The sequence below is a fragment of the Callospermophilus lateralis genome, chromosome 16 (assembly GCF_048772815.1).
Source record: "Callospermophilus lateralis isolate mCalLat2 chromosome 16, mCalLat2.hap1, whole genome shotgun sequence".
NCBI classification, from domain to species: domain Eukaryota; kingdom Metazoa; phylum Chordata; class Mammalia; order Rodentia; family Sciuridae; genus Callospermophilus; species Callospermophilus lateralis.
In genome coordinates this window covers 75,106,949-75,131,474 of record NC_135320.1, presented here as the reverse complement: position 1 = coordinate 75,131,474, position 24,526 = coordinate 75,106,949, and the positions used below count along the sequence as shown (strand labels likewise).

General features: G+C 38.7%; 1 protein-coding gene across 1 annotated transcript; it reads left to right on the top strand.

The window, feature by feature from the left end:
• Nucleotides 1-1,167: 1,167 nt before the first annotated feature.
• Derl1 (derlin 1) lies at nucleotides 1,168-23,609 on the top strand. The gene is made up of 8 exons (XM_076836038.1): nucleotides 1,168-1,404; nucleotides 11,485-11,596; nucleotides 14,842-14,906; nucleotides 16,287-16,313; nucleotides 16,927-17,022; nucleotides 18,509-18,561; nucleotides 20,135-20,245; nucleotides 23,389-23,609. The coding sequence occupies exons 1-8, from the start codon at nucleotides 1,252-1,254 to the stop codon at nucleotides 23,525-23,527; spliced, it is 756 nt and encodes a 251-aa protein (XP_076692153.1). The 5' UTR covers nucleotides 1,168-1,251; the 3' UTR covers nucleotides 23,528-23,609.
• Nucleotides 23,610-24,526: the final 917 nt, after the last annotated feature.

Below are 24,526 nucleotides of genomic sequence, written 5' to 3'. Positions count from 1 at the left end.
ATAAATTTTTCACATATTCATATGCTTGATAACCCCAGGTCCCCGTAAGTTGTATCCTTTTACTAAACTGTGGAATGTTTCTTTCTATTCTATAAAAACAGGTTTGCTAATTAGCATAAAAAACGGGATGTTAATTTTTTAAAAATATTTATTTTTTTAGGTGTAGATGGACACAACACAATGCCTTTGTTTTTATGTGGTGCTGAGGATCGAACTGGGTCCTGCCCGTGTTAGGCGAGTGCTCTACCGCTGAGCCACAATCCCAGCCCCCAGGATGGTAATTTTTAAAAAAATAACAGAATGTTGGAAATTTTGCTGTTTGAAATTATTTCAGTGAGTGGAATATATATATGTATATATACAGGTATATATGTATATATATATATATATATATACATGTACATATATACATGTATATATATATGTATATATAGGTGTAAATTGTATATATGTGTGTATATACGAGTAAATTCCTTTCTTCAGATCTTTATCTTGTTGGTGCTGCTTAAAGGCCACCTCCTGGGACATGGCCATTCTCCTATAAAGTAGCCATCATCTCCTCACAAGCCTCCACCTCACCCTGACACTCTACCTCATCATCTTATTTTATTTTCCTTATTCTGCTGTGAAATGATCTTATTCCATTCCATTATTAATTTATTATTTATGCTCACAAAAATGTAAGCTCCAGAAGAAACGATACCACGACAGGGCTGACAGCCACAGCATCCCCAATGTCTAGAACCCTGCTTGAAAACACGTAAGTGTCCAGTGAGTGAACAAATGAGGGCCTGGTCACGTTTTTTTTTTCTGCCCCTTTAAATATCCTCCAGGCGCACCGATTAAGAATTACTACTCCGGGCAAGAACTAGGTTAAGAGCCTTCGGCCTCGCCATTGGTTGGAGCATTTGCTGTTGCTTCTGGCAACCACTGCTTTCTCCCAGGCGTGTGGTCGTCTGGCTCCGCCCCGGAACGCCGAGCCCCGGGCCTGGAGTAATATCAGCGCTTGCCCTTTAAGCCGGGGACGTCGCGTCACGTGACTCGCGGCGCCGGAAGGGGAAGTTTCGTTTCAGAACGCTGCCTCGCTCGTCCGAATTCGGTGGCGCCACGTCTGCCGGTCTCCGCCTTCTGCACCGCGGCTTCGGCGGCTTCCGCCTCGACACCTTCCACTCGCTGAGCCGACCGCGTAGAGAGGGTGCCCGCACCGACAGACCCGCGGCTGTGCGCATCCTGGCGACTTGAGAGGCCAAGATGTCGGACATCGGGGACTGGTTCAGGAGCATCCCGATCATCACGCGCTACTGGTTCGCTGCCACCGTCGCGGTCCCCTTGGTTGGCAAACTCGGCCTCATCAGCCCAGCCTACTTCTTCCTCTGGCCCGAAGCTTTCCTCTATCGCTTCCAGGTACTGGCTGGCGTTGGGGAATGGAGACTACAGGCCCCAGACGGCCCCGCGGTGGCGGGGCGGGCGGCGGCGTATGTGCGCGCGCGGGGCCTGGTGGGATTTGTAGTGCGTCCGACTCCAGCGGTTTAGGGTGGAGTCCTGTGGGCCCCGGGAGGCCCTGGGGCCAGAGCTAGGGCTTGGATAGTTGGAGACAGGGTTTGACCTGGTGGAAAAGGAGTAACTTCACCTGTTGAGTAAGCTAGCGCTTCCCGCGCTCCGCGTTCAGTGAAGGAGGCAAAGATAGTTGTCAGTCTCTTGGATGGCTGATTATCAGACTGGGTTCACCTGGTGCAGTACCTTCTGACCTACTTCTGTCACCCACGTGGCGTCACTTAATCTGTAGTGTTCTCTTGACCAACTTCTAGCTGAGTTGTTGTCATTGTTTTTCTTTCCTCTCCATAGAAATGAGCTAAGGTTAGAGACAATGAGTTTATTTATCTGCATTTCCCCCTGGTTCAAACTTAGAATCTTACATGCAGTAAATCAGTGTGTTGCTAAAGCTCGGTCCTTGTCCCCAGTGCCAGTCCATTAACGAGGTCACGGTTTTGAGAAAAAGGAAAAAGGTTTATTGCTTTGCTAGCAAAGGAGAAACAGAGGGACTCCTGCCCTAAAGACTGATTCTGCCTATCCGCAGGAATAGGGAGCTTTTATAGAAGTGATTCAGAGAAAATGAGATTAGGGAGGAGAGATCAGGAAGAAGTTTAGGGAAAAGATGATCAGGGAGAAGTTTAGGGAAAATAAGATTGGGGAAAAGGAAAAAACATAAGTTTCAAAGCTACAAGTATATAATCAAAACATCAAGTAAACCTCTGTTACAAGTGTATGAAGGAATGAGTAGAGAGTAATTTGCTTCAGAAATGGAAGACCTCGTTATTTTCTAAGCATGAAGGAAAAAAATTAGAGTATCATTCATGGTGAGAGAATGTCAGTTTCCCGGAGGTTATCTGTATTCACAGGATTCTGTGATTTAAAACTTTAATTAGTGGGACTGGGGCTGTAGCTCATTGGTAGAGTACTTGCCTCATACTGTGAGGCACTGGGTTTGATCCTCAGTGCCACATAAGAATAAATATATTGTGTCCACAAATAATAAAAAAATAAAAAAGCTTTAATTAATGGCAGTTAAGATTTCAAAATCTGAGATTAATTCCAGCAACACTCTCTTGCCTTCCTCCTCACTGGGTATTATTTCTTAGTCTTTACTACTTTTTCGTCGTTAAAATTTTTAAATGTTGGAATGTGCCACAGGGATCAGTTATAGGACCTCTCCTGTACCCACCTCCCCCTGCAGCCAGGTGATTTCATTCAGCTTCATGTGTATGTAAGTAGAACTATCAAAAGCAAATATGGTATAAAGATCTTCAGTCCAGGTGTATCTTCTAACTTCCAGATTTGTACATCCATTAGACTTCTGGAAGTCACCACTTAGATGACCAATAAACATCTCAGTCACACTCAAGGTGCCCCAAACCAAATCTTCATTTTCTCTTTGCTCTAGAAGTAAATAGAACTCTATTATTAAAGGAGCGTAAGCTGATAGTTGTGGAGTGATCCTCCTTTTTCTCTAATACCCCACAATCTGCCAGAAAATCCTACTGATTCTACTTAAACATATATTTCAGAATACAACCCCTTCTTATTTTTTTTGCAAGCCACTATCTTTCTAACCGTGGTCCTTGCAGTCTTTGGACAGCTACAAGAGTTTTTTTTAAAACTTAAATAATGTTGTGTGAGCTTTCCCAGAATCCTCCAAAAACTTCTCGGTTGATGAGTAAAATCCAAGTCTTTTTACTGACCTATAAAGCCCTCCACTGGACCTCATCTCATACTACTCAGCAACACCTGTACATTAGGTGCCATAATGAGATCCTGCTATTCCTTTGGCATCTAACTAGATTCCTCTTCAGTGCCTTTGCATGTGCTATTTCTCTGCTTGAGGAAGGTAACCATGGCTTACTTGTTTGGTTCCTTATATCTTTCAGATCTCTCCCCAAATGCCGTCATACCAGCAAGGTCTTCTTTGATCACCCTACATAAAAGAGTACCCTTCCTTCTCTCCATCTCCCTTACCACCGCCGCCCTCCCTTTTTTTTTTTTTTTTGCTACTTATTGAAACCAGAGTTTGAGACCATACTGAATTTTCCGCTAGTTGGTGGGTGGGGTTTGTGTAAGCTGTTGGCTTCTGTAGCTGAGAAAGCTAACTAAAGTATTAGTAGCTAATCGAGGCAGGGGATGCCTGCAGGCTCCCGCTTCTTGGGGCCTCTCACTCAATCTCACCCCTTATTATTTGTTAATCTGCTCTCCCTAGAGAGAGTAAAGTTCCATATGAGAGCCAGATCTCTCTCTTGTCTACTACTGTCTTTGTCACCTAGAATAGTGATTAGCACATTGCAGATGCTTATATGCTGGTTGAATTCATGGAAATAATTGGACACTTGCTATGTGCTGGGTCCTGGGGATGTAATACTGAATAAAACAGAAAAGGTTCCTGCTCCCATGAAGAAAATAGAGAAAACACATGTGATGAAGAGTGTGTAATATTTGATGGACTATTGTAGAAAAGCCTCAGAAGGCAGTTGAAGAATGTCTTTGGGTAGATGTGGGTCTGGACACTGCCTTACAAAAAGAGGGAATAGTAAGTTGAAAGTCTTTGGGACAGGAACTGGGAACATAGAGCACTGGTAAGCTAGTACAGTGACAGTCATGTGGTTGAGGACTGGTAGATAAAGACAGGGGAATGGCTAGGGATGAGTGCTGTAAAGCAAAGATAGGAAATAGGTTGGGGCTAGATAATAAAGGATCTTTTAGGACATGTTGAAGTTTAAGATTAAACTTTATATTATTTTTTATAGAGCTGGGCATCAAAACCAGGCCTTGTGCATGGTAGGCGAGGGCTCTACCATTGAATTTTATTTTGAGGGCACTATGAAGTCTGGCAGCCTTTTAAACCAAGGACTGACAAGTTGCCTTGACTGCCCTATGGAGTGGACTTGATGTGTGGGGAAGGGCTAGGTAATGGGATCAGAGAGAAATGAAAGGAGGCAAGAGCAGTGGTGATTAGGACTAGGGTGGCTGCAAAAAGAGAAATTGGATGGATTTGGAGTTGGAATGGACAAGATTGCCACAGAGTGGATGGTTGAAAGAGAACTCGAAGGATACCATTGTTTTCTTAGGAGCAACTGAGTGGATGTTTGGGGAAGTGCAGAGATTGGGAATGTTTGGGGAGGTACAGATTTGGTGTGTGTGTGTGTGTTGGGGGGGAGTATGGTTGAATGATCATGCTTTGGCTGTTGTTAAGTCTTGAGATGCTTTTTAGGCACCCAAGCGGACATGTCAGATAGGCAGTTGTTTAGAACTAGAATATGGTTCTAGAGCACATATATGCACATTACCCAACATGACACCAGACACAAAGTGCACAATATGTACTCTGCTGACAGTATTGCGTACTGCTCTGTTGGCAGAGTACATATTGTGCACTTTGTGTCTGGTGTCATGTTGGGTAATGTGCACACATGGGGAGTAGTGGTTCATAAGTCATTTTGTGAGAAGGACCTGTCAAAACTGGCTCTTTGACCCTTGTGAAATTTTGTTCACTTATACCTTATATAGTAAGATTAGTAAAATATTTGATAGAAAAAAGCCTTTCTAGATGGGTGTGTTGATGCATACCTCCAATCCCAGCTACTTGCGAGGTTAAGGCAGAAGGATCACAAGTTTGAGGCCAGCGTGGGCAACTGAGGGAGATCCTGTTTCCAAAAAATTAATAAATAAATAAAAGAGGCTGGGAGTGTAACTCAGTGTTAGAGTACTTGCCTAGCATATGCTCCCTGGTGTGTGTGTATACACACACACACACACACACACACACACACATCCTTTCTAATAGGCTGTAGGTGTATAATGTTAAAAGTGGTAGACTGATTAGAGAGTTGTCATTCATGCCATACCTCCATGATTTTCCCATCACTCTTGAATTGTTTCTCCCAGGCTTGTTATCCTGAGACTGGGATAACAAGCAGGCAGGTTGGTGCTCTGGTGGAAGGACCAGCAATTACACCTTGTCTGCTTCCTGCTACTCTTGCCCATTCTGGACCAATTCAGCTTCAAATCCACCTGGAAGATCGATTGCAGTGGAGGAAAATCTGCATGGTGCTGATGTGTATGGACAGTGTGAGGTGGTTTCACAATTTCTGCAAGGCTCACTTTTTCCTTAGAAACTGAATATTGAACAACTTAAAAATTAGGAGAATGATTGATTTAGAATTATACATTGTGATGGAAGTGATGAATTATTTTTCCTCCTTATCTAAAAGTTTCCTCTGTGTAGCTTGATGGTTTGGAACTCTGAAGTTTAAAATTATTTTACTAGTTTGGATGGGTCAAAACAGGTGTGTGCTAAGAGTTACTATATGGTTGTCTACAGTTTCTCCCTATTTCGAGTCCCTCATACTAGAAATCAGTCAAGTAGTTAATAGTGATGAAATGTCTTCATTATTGCTCCTTGATTACAAGAGAGATGACAATTTCCTTCTGCTCTAATGTTTTCTGAGATTGTCTCCCAGAGCTGCCTGTGTTGTAATACTTCTTTCTTTGGGCATTATCCCCCCTTATATGTGTGTTGTGCTTTTCCATGTATTATCTTACTTCCTCAGTCATTCCGATATGAGTGTTAGCCCATTTCATACACAACTGCAGTTTGGGTTCTCTTTCAGGGAGTTGAAGATAGAGCTAAATTATCTTACTTAACTACTTTGCATGATATCTACCAGAAAATAATAAAGTGTTCAGCAAAATGTTTTGGAAGGTGATATCTTCCAAAGCAGTTATAGCAAATTATTTTTCTTTTTTTGTTAGAACAGAAAGACCAAAGGGTTTCAAGTAGTTAAATCATGGTCTCAAAGCACAGCTCAGCTCCTTACTACTTGTGTACCCTTGGATAAGTTATTTATCCCATCTGAGCTTCAATTTCTTTACCTAAAAGTGGGGGTAATACAATAATAAATTAACTCAGAAAAGACTCCATTGATTATATGATGCTTTATCAATTATTGCAGCTTTTTTTGGGAGGGAGTAGGAATTATATTAAATAGGTATATTAATTGTAAGATACATCTTAATTTCAGAAGCACAAAAACAGGCAATTTCAAGGTGAGGAAATATGTTATTCATGCCTCTGTTAAATAGAACACATAGGAAATGTTTGTAAAATGTCAGTATGTAGTCTGATAAACAGGCCACTCAAAAAATAGTTGCCTGTTTTACCTAGGAGCTGATAAGGAACTCTGCCTTACTCTCTTCTCTCCATGGATAGTAAGACTCTAGTTTTAATTTGTAATTGAAATAGAAATATAACTGCTGGATTATTATCCTATTTTTTTGTCCCCTTAAAACATCTCAATTTGTAATGTGGAGATGAGAACTCTCAATTTCTCTAATTTGTTTCCAGGGATAAGAAATGATGCCAACCAAGTATGTGATTCAGGCTCATGTTTATATTCATCAAGCTTTTGCTTGTGGCATCACATGTAACCCAGTGACTTGGGGGAGAGAGACATTTCACATATAACTGGAAGGAGAATGAACTTTGACTGTAGGCTGAATGGAAGTAGCTTCAAGGTTTGAATTTAAAACTGTAGTAATTAGTGTTTTGGTATGAATATTTGAAAATCTGTCCTTAGCAGTTTTGACCACATGAGACATTTCTACAGTGGTCTGTAGATAAGGTTGCCCATTGGATCATGGCTTAAATTTTTACTTTATTGTTACAGTATGCAAACAAGAAAGTATATTGTTTATTTGTAGCTTGTTGAGTTTTCCAGAACTTAACACATGTATTTAGCCAGCATCCATATCATGAAGCAGAATATTACTAGCACCCTGAAACCTCACTTTTGCTACCTTCTGGTAGTAACCCTTACAAGGATCACTACTCTCTTGACTTTTAATAGAAACATAGATTGTTTTTGTCAAGATTTATACTTTCTGTAACTGGAAATACACAGTGTGTAGTTATGGGTCGAACTTCATTTATAAACGGTGTGGTGGAGAGTTACCCGTATTGTTGCATGTGGTTCTAGAGACTCATTCTCATAATTCCAGTGTGTGAATGTATTATAATTTATTTAAATATTCTACCATTCGTTAATGGATCTTTGAAGTAGTTTCCAGTTTGGGCTTTTATGAACTGTGCCACCATGAACATTCTAGTACATGTCTTTGTGAACCTAGATACTTCTTGGTGAACATAGGCATGCTTTTCTGTTGAGTATATATTGAAAAGTAGAATTGATGGTTGCTAATAACTTTTTTTAAACCCTAAATTGATTTTGAGGACCTTTCATTAAAAAAAAAAAAGAAAGAAAAGTTTCTTTTATTATTTAGTTTTTTTTTAAAAAAAGAATGCCAGTTTGCTAACATCGGTATTTGGCACACAGGTTCTCGTCATCTTTCTTGTCTTGCTTGATGATCTATGTAGACTTTTCTTAATCTCAAACCGAATGATCCTTTTTAAAGTTCAGAAAAATATTTGCTCTTCATACTAAAAGACCCCTCTCTGGGCTCTGGATGGCATTTGTAATTATCTTAGCAGATTATTTGGGAGATTTTAATATAGGCATGGCTCAAATTATAATTTTAAAGTAATACAAAAACAATATTAAGTGTAAGTCTTTTAGATCAATGAAAGCCAAGTATAACTCAAGGGTAAGCTTAATGAACAGGGAAGAGAAATGAGGTATTTTGACAGACACTGATTTCTAAAGAACAGGTGCACACAGTGGCTAAAAATAGTGTTGTGATATCAGCCTTAGAGAAAATGTAGTCAGAAAAAAACCTTGAGATTTCTTTTCTTAAAATTGGGCCTTGAGTAACTTACAGGGATATGGGGGTAGCTTAAATGTGATTTGTAAAACCCAGGTCGGTGGGCGTCTCCTAAAACATTGTGATAGTAACACCCGCATACCTTTTTTTTTTTCTTGTAAACAAAGCACCATTTTAATCTGCTTTCTTAATTCCAGGCTTTTACAAACCCTGTAAGATAGGAAGGCAGAAGTCATAGGACAAATGTCACTGAGTAGATGATGAAAGCCAGTTTGCATATCCAGTCTCTCACAGCCCCATAGGCCAGAACTTGCTTCTGGTCTTTACTCTTAGTGTTTTTCATAAACAAGGAGAATGAATTTATAGGTTTACTCTTAGTTCATTCCAGGGTTATCCCAGTATAATGGTACTGAACATTTTTACTAATTATAATTATACCTCATTATATTGTATCATTTGTGAGAAATGTTACAAAATATAGGGGTTTAGTATCACAGATTTTGGAGTCAGACTGGGACAGAATACTAGCTCTACCCAAAACCATTAAAGTAGGGCAAGTAGTAATATATGCTTCTCCTTTTACAGATGGAAATTGAGTCTGAAAAAATGGTAGCTTGTCAGCAAAAACTTAAATTCCGGTCTTATTTGCAGTGCTCTTTTCATTAGACTGTACTGTGTATATGATAAAGTCGTGATCAAGTCTAAGTGAATTTTAACCTATTTTGTTTTACTGGTTCAATATGGGAAAGTTTTTGGAAAGTCCCTTTTGGGTATGTGCAGTGCGGTTTTCCCCCATGGGAAATTTAGCTCTGAGGATTACCTTCCTATACTTGGAAAATGTAACTTCCCAGCTCTGTGTCTGGCCAGGCCCCGTGTGACTGATAGCCTCCTTTCCAGACACACCTGAATTGTTCGTGGTGTCTTTCATTCATTGTGGTCTTGCAGTTTTTTGGGATTTTATACCAAGACCAAATTTCCCCTCTCTCATGTCAGGTCTTGCTTCTTTTGACATGGTAAGAGTGAAAGCCAATATCATGCTGACATTGAAAAATCTAGGAAGGCCATCTATTTCACTGTTATTTAATATTGTTCTGGAGTTACTAGCCAGTGAATTTAACAGGAATGAAAAAAGAAACAAAATTTTATTTATGGATAGGGTTGTATCCTTGGAAAACCTGGCTTAATTTTCAAGTAGTACAGCTTTGGTGGTTGGGTATAAAAGGAGATGGAGATAGTTCTATAGAAAACTAAAAATTGTGAAAGAATTCTTGGCTGGGAATTTTTAATTTTTTTTTCAGTTGTTGATAGACCTTTATTTAGTTAATTTATTTATTTATATGCGGTGCTGAGAATCAAGCCCAGTGCCTCCTCATACATGCCAGGCAAGTGTGCTACCACTGAGCCCCAGCCTTAGTCCCATTTATTTGTTTTTGGTTGATATTTTCTACATATACATAAAGGTGAAATTGCTGTTGGTACATTTATATCTACAGATAACATGATTTTGTTTAATTCATTCTATATTTCTTTCCCTTTCTCATACTTCCTCCTTTTACTCCACTGATCTTTCCTAAATATTTATGTTATCTGCACGCCTGTAATCCTAGTGGTTCAGGAGGCTGAGGTAGAAAGATTACAGAGTTCAAAGCCATCCTCAGCAATAGCAAGGTGCTGAGTAACTTCCTGAGACCCTGTCTCTAAATAAAATTACAAAAAAGGTGGGGATGTGGCTCCCTGGTAAATGGCTTAAATCCCCAGAGCTCCAGTCTCCAGGGGCATACCCCCAGGGATCCACCTCCTTCGGCCTCACCCTAGGGCCTATAGTTATCGCCCAGTTAAACCTATCAGGGAATTAATGCACTGGTTAGATTTAAACTTTCTTGCATTGTCTCTCACACATGAGCTTTTGGGGGATACCTTAAGTCTAAACTATAATACAGGGTCTCATTAAGTTGCCAAGGCTGATCTTGATTTGTAATCCTCCCACTTTAGCCTCCTGAGTTCATAGGGTTACAAGCATGCACTACCATGCCCAGTCTAAAATTTTTAAGTCCTGAAAGGTACTTAATTTTTCTCATAAAGCAAAAATTAATTTTCAGATTTGTGAATATAAATTACTAAATGGTGAGTATGTGGGAGAAGACAGGCACTCATCTGCATTTTAGAAGGAAGTATAAATTGATCAAACACTTCTGTAGGCATTTGGCAATATCTACCAAAATAAATGCATATGTCTGTTGATCTAGCAGATTGATTCACAGGAATTTATCCTGTATGTATGTGTATAAAAAGGATAGACAAGAATATTCATTGTGGCAATTTAACAGTTTAAATGAAGTTTGGATGTACACATAAGAGAAATACTGTGAAGCCAATAGAAATATTTTTTCAAGGGAATGAAACAAGGTTTAAAACAGCGCAGTATCAAATAGGATGAAGGATGAATAATAGTAACACAAAAGACTGATCAGTTGTTTGAAAAAAATGTCAGACTGTATGTATGGGACACCCAGACATAACATAGACTCTTGTATTTTTTGTTTTGGGGAGTATTGTTTTTGTCACATTGCATGTTTAGCACGTCAGTTTGAAATTAAGAAATTTCTGTTTTCTTTTTAGGACAGTTTGTCATCCCAGTATATTCTTTTTGTAAATAGAGGTACTGTTGGAAATGAAGTCTTTGTAACCCACTTGACCTCTGTTGACTGGAGATTGAAAGTAGGGGTGTTCTACCACTACCACTGAGCTACATCCCTAGCCCCTTTTATTTTTTATTTCAAGATAGGCTTTCCCCATGTTGTTGAGGCTGGCCTCAAACTTGTGAATTTTCATTTCTTCTGCCTTAGCCTCCTGAATGTTGGGATTATTACAGGTGTGTGCCACCACACCTTGCAGTAATTCATTTTGACCTAGGCTGCCTTATATGCCTGATTTCAGTAAAGACTAACCATATACTTCTATAGTATTTGTGTTTGTTTTTTTTTCCCAACTTGTTTAGAAATAGTATGGCTTATTTTATGATGTCATTCAATTGATTTGCAAATTGATGTATTTGTAATTGATATGAACTTTTCTTCAGTTGTTTTCTTGAATTTTATTGATGGTATCACATTAGTAGTTCTTATTGAGGAAAATTCTTCACAAGGGTTAATTTTATTTATTTAAAAAATTAACCCAGCTTAGAGAAACTAACAGCTGTGTTTATTTTGATCTGGACAGATTTGGAGGCCAATCACTGCCACCTTTTATTTTCCTGTGGGTCCAGGAACTGGATTTCTTTATTTGGTCAATTTGTATTTCTTATATCAGTATTCTACACGACTTGAAGCAGGTATGTTATCCATAGTTGTTTTATGTATTGTTTCTTTCTTAATTACTAACCCTATATTTACTTGGAAGAATTTTGAGGGCAGTTAGCATTATATAAAGAGATGGCATAGTGATAGTACATGCTCACTGACAGTGCCAAGACAGTTTCACCATTTTAGATCAGAAGTTTGCATAACATGCTCATCTCCTTAGTGGAGATTAAAACTTTTATTATGTAAAAACTCAAGCATGTACAAAAGTAGAGTCAAAAAAATCACTGAACTTTTTCATTGAGATCAAATTCATATAACATAAAATTCATTTTACTGTTTTAAAGTGTCCAGTTTAGTGATTGAATATATTCACTATGTTATTTAACTGTCATCACAGTTTACTTTTAGAATATTTTCATCACCCTCCCTGCTCAAAACCCAAAGCAGTTACTCTTCATTCCCTGCTTCCTCCCAGTCTCTAACCACTGCTGATCTTTCACTGCGTTTGCCTATTTGGAACATTTCATATGGCCTTTTGTGACTGGCTTCTTTCACTTAGCATGTTTTTTAGCATTCATCCATGTTGTAGTATGCCAGTATGAATCCATTTGACCATCACCCACCTCTAACAGGTTTCTCATAAGCTACACCCACCTCTAACAGGTTTCTCATAAGCAAGTATTATTTATCTATATCAGTGGCTACTCCCCCTTTGGAACAAAACACCAGAAATGAATGATATCATTTGCTTTGTATATATTTGAGTATTTACCTCTGAAATGTAAGGACTTAAAGAATAATCTTCGGAGCTGGGGTTGTAGCTCAGTGGTAGAGTACTTGCCTAGCACTTGTGAAGCACTGGGTTTGATCCTTAGCACCACATAAAAATAAATAGATAAAATAAAGGTATTGTGTCTAAAAAAAGAAAAAGAATATCCTAATGTTATTTTCATTTTTTTTGGCACCAGGGATTGGACCCAGGGGCACTGAGCCACTGAGCCATATCCCCAGCCTTCTTAATTTTTTACTTTGAGGTAGGGTCTCACTAAGTTGTCAAGGCTGGCCTTGGACTTGCCATCTTCCTGCTTCAGCCTCTTGAGATTATAGGTGGGATTATAGGTGTTCCATACCTGGCAAATACATGCCTTTCAAATACACCTAATTTTTAATATTATTCTACCTGAATAATATTTAAGAAATCTGTGGATTATTAGGCCTAGTTTCTTAGAAATTGCCCCCTCTTTCCCAGTTATAGAACACTTTGAAATATTCAGGCTGAGAGTTTTTTTTTTTTTTTTTTTTTTTAATTAATAGCTTCATTGAGATAGACACTTGCTTGTCTCTCTGTTCTACATCTACATTGGAAATTTTTTGAAAAAAAAAATTGAGTCTGTATAGAATTTTCTTTGTCATTATTTCCTAAACAATGCAGTATAATAACTATTTGTATAGTGTTTGCATTGTATTGGATACTGTAACTAATGTGGAAATGATTTAAAGTACATGTGTAGAGGCTATATGCAAATAGTATATACCATTTTTTTATATAAGGAATTTGAGCATTTGCAGATTTTGGTAACTGAAGGTGGTCTTTGAACCAATCCCCCATGTATACCTAGGGATGACTATAATTCACATATCACACAATTCATTCAGTAAAGTATACAACTCAGTGGATTTTAGTATTGTCATGGTTGTGAAACATTATCATAATCATTTTTTTTTAGTGGTACTGGGGATTGAACTCTGGGCTTTGTGCATGCTAGGCAAGCACTCTCATTGAACTACACTCCCAGCTCTTTTTAAATTTTGAGATGGGATCTTGCTGAGTTGCTCCATGCTCACCTTAAATTTGCAGTCTTCCTGCCTCAGCCTCCCAGATAGCTTTGAGGTAGGTGCCACCGTGCCCAGCTCATAATCAACTTTACAATAGTCTTACAAATGGGATCATTACGTGGCCTTTTGTGACTGGCTTCTTTCACTTAGTATAATATTTTTAAGTTTCTTCCATGTAATATATATTAGGAGTTCACTCCATTTTGTTTATCTGTTTATCAGTTAATAGACATTTGGTTTAGATGAATTTTTTGGTTATTAAGAATAACGCTGCTATGAACAGTAGTATAGCAATGAATTTTTGAGATCATCTGTTTAACCTTCTTATTTCATGCACAAGAAAACTGCTTGAAGCAGTTGTGACATGACCTAGAAGTCACGGAGTTATTTGTGATAGGATAACTAGGATTGGAACCCAGGTTTACTTACTCCCCATTTTCTCTTTGCCATACAGCCTCATGTTAATATTTTGACAAAATGTTTGCCACTTGCATATTTTTCTGCCAGGCTCAATTGGTTAAGTATATAGCAATGTTGGCTTATTTATGAGGTTTCTGATTTGAACTACAAGCCTGCAATTTGAGACCAGTTATTTGTAAATTCCCACTTGTAAATATGCCAAATAACATAGTACTATAGTTGGTGTGATTATAATATCTTAACTATTCAATCTAAAGAATCTTTAGAAATCACAAAGTGAAACTATATCAAAGAAGCACAGCTATAATTAAAATTCAGAAATTTCAGTAGAGTCTCAGCTTTGATTCATCACAGTGACTCTCTAGCATGAAGCATCATTAACACTGTGGCTGAAGAAACCTATTTTCTTTTAGATATATTCTTCTGCTTTTCTAACACTTTTTAAGTTTTTTTTTTCTTTTTTAATATAACTGGTAAAATGTGGAAGGGAGGAAAGGTAAATTTTGAGCTAGAGTGACTTAGTTATTGTGTTTCTTTTCTCTGCTTCTGATAGGCATCATCATTAGAAGAGTTGGGCTGTTAATTATTCTGCCCAGTAATAAAACACAACCTGGTTAATGGTGCAGTGATAAGAACATGAACTAGTAGTTAGACTTCACTCACCTTCCAGCAAGCCATGTGATTTTGGTCATGTTACTTTATTTCCTCATCTATAAGAAGAGGGTCATAGGTCTTTCCATCATACCTCACAAATGCAGTGTGAAGAGTAAGTCAAACTGTGGAAAGGTTGGCTCTCAACTTTGTGTCCCTTTCTCCCTCATGTCATTTTCCCATACTGGAATATAATACGTTCTGTGAAGACAAGAGACTGAATTCTCCCAGTACCCAAACTGCTGCTGGACAAGTCGTGATGTGTGTGTCAAATAATAGTGGTCACAATAGTGAGCTGCCAGTGTAGTTGTGCTTAAGTGTTTCCCTCTGTTCTTAACCATGACATTTGGCTTATTTTCATTTCCAGGAGCATTTGATGGGAGGCCGGCAGACTATTTATTCATGCTTCTCTTTAACTGGATTTGCATCGTGGTATCCTTCAGTGTTATTTTGGGCCAGAAATGAACCAGTTTTTGTTTTAAGGTTTTGAGAAATAGTATTCTATAAAATCTCAAACTATATAGTTTTTGCATTTTTGTTTACTACAATTAATAATTAAGAAGAATAATTGAATTTCTTCTAAAAAACTGAGGTAAATCATTTAGTCCTTAAGTGATGCATTTTCTTTTTTTCTTTTTTTTTTAAAGAGAGAGGGAGAGAATTTTAATATTTTATTTTTTAGTTATCGGCGGACACAACATCTTTGTTTGTATGTGGTGCTGAGGATCGAACCCGGGCCGCAAGCATGCCAGGCGAGCGTGCTACCGCTTGAGCCACATCCCCAGCCCGTGGTGCATTTTCTTGACATTGCTATTGTGGGGTTTTTCCACATTTGGTTGAGTTTTATTACTGTTCCTCCTCCTTTTTCTCAGTTCTCTGTGTTCTCATGGGTGACAGCTTGTTGACTGAAGCACAAAGAGATTCTGTGCCATGAGACAGCTGTTGAAATCTGTGGTCCTTATCAGAAAATTAATTTGCAACAGCAGTGTTTTCTGACTCCATTGCTGTCCTTTTGGGGTCCTAAATAATAATTTAGTCCCTCTATAGACTACCCATCTCTGGATACAGTCCGTCTCTGCTTTATATCAACCACAGTTGCAGTACCCTTCCAACTGTGAGGCTTTTACAGATGGTAAAAGTAGCAGAAGGGACTCCATGGCTCAAGTCCTGGGCAGAGTTGGTGGCTCACAGTTTCTGTTGGGCTCAGTCTCTGTTTAAACTTGGCCAGGAGCCAGAAAATGTAGGACTTTGGATACCCTTTCCTTTAAGGGAATGAAAAAAAAAAGTTTTGGACTTCATCCATGTTTTAGAGCCATGAGTGTGAGTAGAATCATTATTTATTTCAGATGCACAGGCATCTCTATTCCCTACTTGAAAGAGAGATACTAAAACACAAAGGCAAGGCACAGAAAATAGACACCAGGTGACTAAGTCATGCTGAGGCTGTTAACTTCTATTTCTCCTTGAAGTATAGTCTTATGGAATATTCATGATGAAGATTTGAACCTTTGTGTTCTTCAATGTTTTTTTTTAACCCATTAAGTCCCAGATTTTCAATTTTATGAATATAAAAGTATTCAGACATTATTTCAAAGTTAACATAAGTGGTATATTTGTCACTCAGTTTGTTTTAGAGGTGTTCCACATCTGGATTGATGGCACAAAATGGGTTAAATAGTCTAAATAACAGAAAAGCATTTTTCTTCAGAACATAGGAATGAAATGAACTTTTAAATGGGGGATAATAACCCGCTCGGTCTTGATGGGTACAGAAAACTTTTTTATATCTGATCTTTAACTGTATAAACCAAGATTACTGGCTTAGCAATGGATATGCAAGTAAGTGTCCCTTTAACTATCTATTTGCCCCTTTATCTATTTAGACTTACTACTAATAGCCTTTGACAAGTTAGAATTAATATGAACTGTGTGGTTAATTATTATTTTTGAAGTTATACAACAATGATAGATGTTGTATTTTGAAGATCTTAAGTCTGCTAAACTTTGAAGCTCCTATATGAGTTACTGAAATTATTGCTTTTTTGCTCATAGTTTCTTTCATATTATGTTTGAACATTGAGAATAATGTTTATGCAGTATTTTCTAGGCATGTATGATGGTTTCTATTTTTTAAAAGTTGAGATTATATGGTAATTAAACTTTTTTTTAAATAACACCTTGACTCTGATATTTAAATATATAATTGTGTTGTATTTTACTATATGTCTAAAGTATATAATTATGTTGTATTTTACTCTAGAGTTTTGTAGCATTTTTTGTATGATAAATAATAGGATTGTTTTGGAATTCTGATCAGTTGAATTTTCTTTTGTTTTTTTGAATACCTGTGAGAAGTTTTTTGGAGGGGAGGAGTAAAAGGCATAGTAGATTTGTATTAACCCCCTTTAAGTGCTCTTGGAGCCTAGTTTTTAAATGTTGACTTCTTTTGCAGTTGCTGATGATTCCTCTGATCATGTCAGTACTTTATGTCTGGGCCCAGCTGAACAGAGACATGATTGTATCATTTTGGTTTGGAACACGATTTAAGGTACTTTACCTTAGTTGGAAAAATTTCCTTTTCATTTGTCTTTGCAGAAATCTCTTCAGCCAAGAGATGTACTTTCTGACTCGTCCAGAAGAGGTCACTGCAGAGCAGTATACCATAGGCAAGCCCCTTTCTCCCCTCTGTAGCCCAGCTCTCAGCAGACCCAGAGTCCCTTGTTAACTATTGTTACTTCCCCATCCCCTTTGTACCTCAGGCTGCTCAGGGGTATGTATATCCCTGATTGATGTCGTGTGTGTGTATGTATGTGTGTGTGGGTGTGTGTTTGTATTTTTTAGAAGGAAGGCTACCATGTGAAACTTGCCATTTAAGATCTGGTTTTGGCTGGGGAATGTGGCTCAAGCGGTAGCGTGCTCGCCTGGCATGCGCGGGGCACTGGGTTCGATCCTCAGCACCACATACAAATAAAATAAAGATGTTGTGTCCACCGAGAAACTAAAAATAAATAAATAAATATTTAGAAAATTCTCTCTCTCTCTCTCTCTCTCTCTCTCTCTCTCAAAGATCTGTTCTTATCACTCTCTCACTCTGTTATGTGCTTAACACTTTAGTGAAAACAGATTTTTTTGTTTGCCTCCAAAACATTTCCCTTTGTACCTGTTCTAACAATGTTTCACCTGTAACATCTTTTTAAAAAATTTTTTAAAAAATATTTATTCTTAAGTTTTAGGTAGACACACATTTTACATTTATGTGGTGCTGAAGCTTGAACCCAATATCCCGTGCATGCTAGGCAAGCACTCTACCACTGAGCCACAACTCCAGCCCCACCTTTAACATCTTTTTGATACCCTTCCTCTTGTAAATTCTACCCATCCAAGATAGAACGTATTTCTCAAGTCTCTTGCCTGTAATTAATTAGTCTTGGCCTTGGGCTTTTGTAGTGCTTTATGTTCCTGTTATAGTATTTACCTCAAAGTTGCTTTAAAGTTATTAATGTATAAGTCTTCCTTTACTAGTTTGTGGCATTCCTTGCAATGCCTTAACCTTTGGTGGGAGGTCTTGAAGTTGATAGGGACTTAGATGTTTAATTCATGTGGAGAACTGTCACTTGGGAACATATTAGTTAAAGATATCTATGTGTAATGATGTAAAAATTCAAGGTAACTATTTGTAGTAATTCATTGGTTGGAATCTTAGTGTGTTCTGTTATAAATTGTGTTTTTAGTAGTGTGCAAAGATACTTGTCTACTTTCTGAAGCTCTTCCTTAATATTAATTCAGCAGGACAGGAAACTGCATCTGAACTATGGGCAACAAACTCTGATCTTCCAGTTACAAATAAGTCTCATTTTCAACAGGAAGTTTTAAAAGTATAGTAGGAATGATGATAGATTGATCTGAAAAATTTTGCAGTGACCTTCCAAAGGATTTATTAAAGCCCTTATGAATATATTCTTCCCATTTAGTCCCCATAGCAGCTTGTCCTCCTCAGGTGTGGGTATTTATGTTTACATATATTTTTTCCCTAGGCCTGTTATTTACCCTGGGTTATCCTTGGATTCAACTATATCATTGGAGGCTCGTAAGTGATAATTGGATTTATTTAATTGGAAACTGATCCTTGGGAAACTTCCATTCATCTTTATCTTCTTTTCCAAATTTAATAAAATCCTAAAGAATCTTAATATTGATGTATTATAACCTTAAAGAATAGTTACATTTTGATGTAATTGGTTAAATTGTAGGGTGATTTTATTACGTTGAACATTGGGTGGTTATAATTTTGTTAGCTTATCATTAGACAGTGTCTTCTATATATTGTGTTGGAATAAATATGCATTTCCTAATTGATTATTCAGACTAAGCCAATGTAGTACTAATTTGTGTCTGAGATGACTCCTATAAGAGCTCTCCGTAGACTTGCTGTGTCTTAAGGCATTTCTTGAATGCCTTGGAAACTGCTCACTGTCACAGAAGTGCAGATGAGAAGTAGTTTTGTAAGTGGTTTGATGGTATAGAAATTTAGGCTAAGCAAGGTCAAATATCAAGGTGCAGCTATTTTAAAATCTCCCATTTCTATTCTTTTTTTTTTTTTTTTTTTTTTTGATATTGGGGATTGAACGCTGGGGTGCTTTACCATGAACTATATACCCAACCCTTTTTATATTTTTTATTTTGAGACAGGGTCTCACTAAGTTCCTTAAGGGCCTTGCTGAGTTGCTGAGGTTGCCTGGAACTTGCAGGCATTCTCAACCACCTGAGTAGCTGGGATTACAGGTGTACAACACTGCCCCAGGCAAGATCTCCCATTTCTAACACTAAAAATATTTTCTGAGAGTTTAATAGAATTTAATGGTATGAGATCTTCATGTATCTGACACATTTGTTCTGTGTGATTCTGACTTCTGCATGTAAATTGGGAGAAGTGAATGAATTGAACAACAGACTGTTTAGAGCATAACATGTTCTGAACATGATAAAGCTACTGTCCCCCACCTGGAAGGTGATATTGATTGCAGAATCATGTTGCGGGTGAAGACAAAGATATGTAATAGTAACAGTGGACTCGTAAAACCTTGGGGTGACCTCTGTGTAAACCCTGGGAAACCTGGAGTAGATTATTTTAGGATGAAGGGTGTAGGTCAGCTTTCCTAAGGAGTCTGTGTGGTGTCTTACACTCAAGGATGCAAAGCAAGAGAGAAGCATAAGGACTCCAGGATGGGGGAGCTAGTGCTTATTAGCCATCTTTTCCTCACTCCCATTCTTCTTTCTTGGTAGACTGTATAGTTGCCTGTGTTTCGCAGATATAGTATTCATGAAAGTGCTTAGAAGTTTGCTTTGCAGCTTTCCCAACTCCTGAAGCAGGAAGTAGCAAAAAAAGTATTTTGAGAAGAGGCTGAGGCTTGAAAGAGATGTCAGAGGGGCTGCTGGCCTAGAAGAGTAGCAGGCCACATTGGTTCAGCAGCCTGATTTTCCCTCTCCCTCAGAATGCATTTGTCACTCAAGACTATAAAAGGGCCTACTGTAGAGTTGTCACAGACTCCTGGGGACTGTAAATGGGCTGAGTGAAGGTGCTCTTCCTCTTGCTATTACTTAAAACTTGGTGCATTTCCCCTTATTGCTCGAATGTCTTTAATTTGACTCTCTGTTTGCAGGGTAATCAATGAGCTAATTGGAAATCTTGTTGGACATCTTTATTTCTTCCTGATGTTCAGATACCCAATGGACTTGGGAGGAAGAAATTTTCTATCCACACCTCAATTTTTGTAAGTGTTTTCTCTCTCCCCATGCTTCCCATACAACAGTCGTACTACCTTTGTTCTCCCACACCCTGTTAAAAGCTCTGTGGAGAGTTAGGTTTATCTCCTTGTCTAGTGGAGCAATGTCAGCCAATAAATGACTTACCCTATCACAGTCACAGGAAGCCAGGCATTGGAGCCACAGCCCATTCTCCTTCATGACACTCCTGAAGGGACCATGGATGACTAGGTTGAGACATCACAGAAAGGGAATCAGCTCTGCTGAGAAGGCTGAGATACCTGACGCAGCTCCTGGGAGTGAAACAGTGGGCAGGGGGTGGGCAGAGGAACAGGATGACAGTGGATCTTTCCTTGGAGAATCAGTTTCATTCATGATTTCCACTGAGGAAGGGGTAAGTTAGTTCTGGTTAGCAATTTTAAACTTTTTTATATTTTACATTACAGAAAGAAAAAGTAGCATTATTGGAAGTTAAAATGAGAGACTCAAAGTCCGTGTAGTCGCAATCCCTGTGTTCCTTCTTTGCCCTTAGGGTTGGCTAAAAATGAGGCAGTCAGGGGCAACAGCTCTTTGGGTTTGAATGTCATTCACCTGGTATACTAGTTTTGATATTGAAAAGTTACTTAATAAAACCACCAAACTTCATTTGTAAGTCGGTAAAGTGAGGGGCTGTCCCTTCTCTCAGGACTGGATGAGGTAAGACGTACTGCTGGGAACACAGCACAGGTACTTAGTAAATAAAAACCCTGTGCTGGGTTCCTAATATTGGGGGTGGGGAGGGGTTTGACGAGCCCAGAAGAGACTCTCACTTGAGCATGTAAGTAATGTGGCCGTTCTGTCAGTGAAGTAAAAGGCTGTTGAAGCATGACCAGTTAAATCACCATCTGGGTGTCACAGTCTGCCTGACAATCACGCCTAATCTCGTGTCAGGGATATGCAGTAATAGCTTGCGTTTAAAAGCTTAAAAAAAAAACAGCAACAACAACCTTTTGCATCTTGCTCATTTTAGTGTTTTGCAATTCTGTCATTCTTTCAAGGGGTTTGTGGGGGCAGCAAAACGGGAGTAGGTCTCCTCCACCTCCCTTGTACTGGTTAGGAATATGTTTGTAAAAGACTTTATCGTGAACTGTAGTAAACAGAAACATGTAGTATTGTTGCTATGGGTTTTTTTGGTTGTTTTTATTGTTTTGTTTTTCCTTTAAGAGAATCAAAAGAAACTTCCTTCTCTTCTGAGCCTTCTTGGATTGCCTTCAGGCTAAAAAACAAATGACCAATCTGCTTTCTAATTATCAAAGGATATAATAGCAGCAGGTTTGGTTTTCTGATCTAGGTTTATCAAGTAGAATGGCAGATGCATCAATTAAAAAGCTTGTACTTTGTGGGGCAGCCAACAGTTATTTTACTTTAAATGGCCATACGCTGACGTAAGGGCTTATAGATATTTCTTAATAATGGACAACAAAAGTGTACAAGATTCTAAGGACAAAATTGGTAGCACACTGTATCCTGTGTTCTACTTGAGCTTTCTTTCTTGGTGAAAGCCCTTCTGTTAATTTTTGCATAAAGATCAGATGACAAAATGTAGCTCCTTGCAAAAACAGTAACTGCTTTGAAATTACCATAAATTTTTGTTGATTATGTATAATTGGGTGTCTTTTTATACTAATTACTTGCATTTAATTTCACCATCCGCTTAAGCAATGGAGATGGCTTCCATATTGTTTTAGAGTAAGTAGCAAAGCAGGCAGCCCTAGCATTGCCTTTTTCAGGTGTTTATTTTATTATGTATATTATTGTATCAGATACAATATACAACATTTATCAGATGTTATAGATGTCCAGAACCTAGCACTTCAGAGTACACTTTGATTTAATGGTAAAACTGTATTTGTTTTTACAAGAGTTGAGTTGCTAAGATGATCAGTATTTTGCATTCCGTTTAGGAAAGCAGTTATATCTTCTATACATAGTTAATTCTCTGTGTAAAAGGATGACCGTGTTTTTTTGTGAAGGAGCATGGAGGCAGGGTCATACAACAAATGAGGACCAGAGTCATCTACTGCTGTTAGCAGGAGTCTGCATTATAGTAAGGAGTGAGTGCAGGGCATCAGCTCTGGAGTTGGGCTGCCTGGGTTTGAATCCTGACTGTCATTTTCAAAGAACTTCAGTCTTGCCCGAGTTTTCTCCTTTATAAAGCAAGGCTGATAGTAATGTCTTCCACATAGGGTTGTTGTGAAGACTGGGTGGATTTATAAACATGCAGTCCTTGGTGTAGGGTAACTGCTTCTTGAAGGATAAGGTCACATAGTAGCTGCTGTAGTGTAAGGTTGTACTTGTCACATTTCTTTTGGGAAGTCGCCTGTCAGAGCTTGCTGTGGCTGCCAAGACGGCTTTAAGCACGGTAGCAGTTCATACTCTTTCAAGCAAAATTTAAACGTTAGGATCTGATAAGTAAGAATAGGTTTAAACATTCTTAGTTTACTAAAAAGGTAAGAATGGGAAATAATGGGAAAATGCTATTGAGCGTAGGCTTGGGTTTGTTTTCTTAGCTGTTTGGTGACTTCTGATTTGTTAATTTGTAAAGTAAGAAATCATCTAACCTTTCTGGACTTCAGCTTTCCCACTGTCTGGGAGATAGGAAGAAGGTGCTTGAGGGACAGATTATATGAGTACAGCCCTAAAGCCTTCTTTCCCATTTGGTGGAAATGCTGTGCAGGGCTCAAATGCAGCCCGTGGATTTGTCCTTTTCAGTGAATTAATTTTATTCTTTGATCCAGTTAGATCCATATTTAGATATACCAAGATGCTATCAGTCATTCTTTCTAGTTGTTGGGCTCGTGGGTGTAATCTTTTTGTTTCCATACTGTTCTGCATGAATACTTTTATAGTCAGTTAAAAAAGAAATGTTTGGAGTGTGAATTTAACTGAAAGCTTGATAAAGTTAAGAAACATGAAAAGCAAGTGCCATCTGTGGTCAGGGCATTGAGCTAGGTGCTGAAAAAGCAAAGTTAAATAAGGCATTGTCCCTGGCCTCCTTCACCATGACAGATGCCATGGGAACACCCAGGAGAGGGACATGTGCCGAATGGTGGGGTATTCTGTGGAAATGACTTTCTTCTCTCCTCTGCCTTTGTTTCCCCCGTTTCTTCAGGTACCGCTGGCTGCCCAGCAGGAGAGGCGGGGTGTCAGGATTCGGTGTGCCCCCTGCTAGCATGAGGCGAGCTGCTGATCAAAATGGCGGAGGTGGTAGACACAACTGGGGCCAGGGCTTTCGACTTGGAGACCAGTGAAGGAGTGGCATCTGGCCTGCCCACCAGCCGTTCCACTCAGGCAACGTTTCTTCCCACTGCTGGGTGCGCTTAACAACACCGAGTCTAGCTAACGCTGTTGGACCTGACCCACACTGAATGTAGTCTTTCAGTATGAGACAAATTTTTTTAAATCCTGAAGGAAAATACAAGTGTTCCTCAAGTTTCATGATTCTCATTCAAGTCCTTACTGCTATGAAGAACAAATATCAACTGTGCAAATTTCAAAACTGACTATTTTTTTGGTGTGTTTTCTTCCTTTTCTGTCTGAATAATGGGCTTTAGCAGTTCCCAGTCTGCTGGCACCGAGTTGGGCACCTGGGGTGGGGTTACCAAACCCTGTGAAAAGGATTCTTGTCTCTTTCTTGCACACACACCTCCTTTCTACTTTTCCCAATCCCCTAAAGTTTCAGCTAGTGGGGTTGCCCATAAAATGGTTCTGCCTTTGGCAGACTCTTATTTATTGACTTTGCCAAGGCTTGGTCACAAAGAACTTGTTCACAGTTATTTTCCCCTTTGGTGGCAGAACTGTGACAATAGGGAGAATACTGAAGCAGTGGATAAAAAACTTTCTTAGCTTTGGGGATTGTGCCAACCTGACAGCAACAGCAACCATTAGCCACCTCTTCAGGTGTTCTTAATGAAACACCATGGAGTCAGGATGGGCCCGTATTGCTATTAATGAGGGTTGAGGGCAGTTTTCTAATTAAGTGATCAAATTTTAGTGGAGTTGCTTCTAACACAGGAGTTCATTTTAAACTATGGTGAACACAATCCTTTTGTGTTTCCTCTGCAGGGCATATTGGCGTTGTGTACCCAGAGTCATTGGGTTGTTATACAGGGAGGTTTCAAGTCACATTGGCCACAGGGAGATGCTCCCTTTGAGAGGCTCCTGGGCATTGATTCCATTTCATTCTTATTCTGGATGTATGTTCATTGAAGTGCCCTATTAAAATTGTCTTTCTTTTTTTTTTTTTTGCC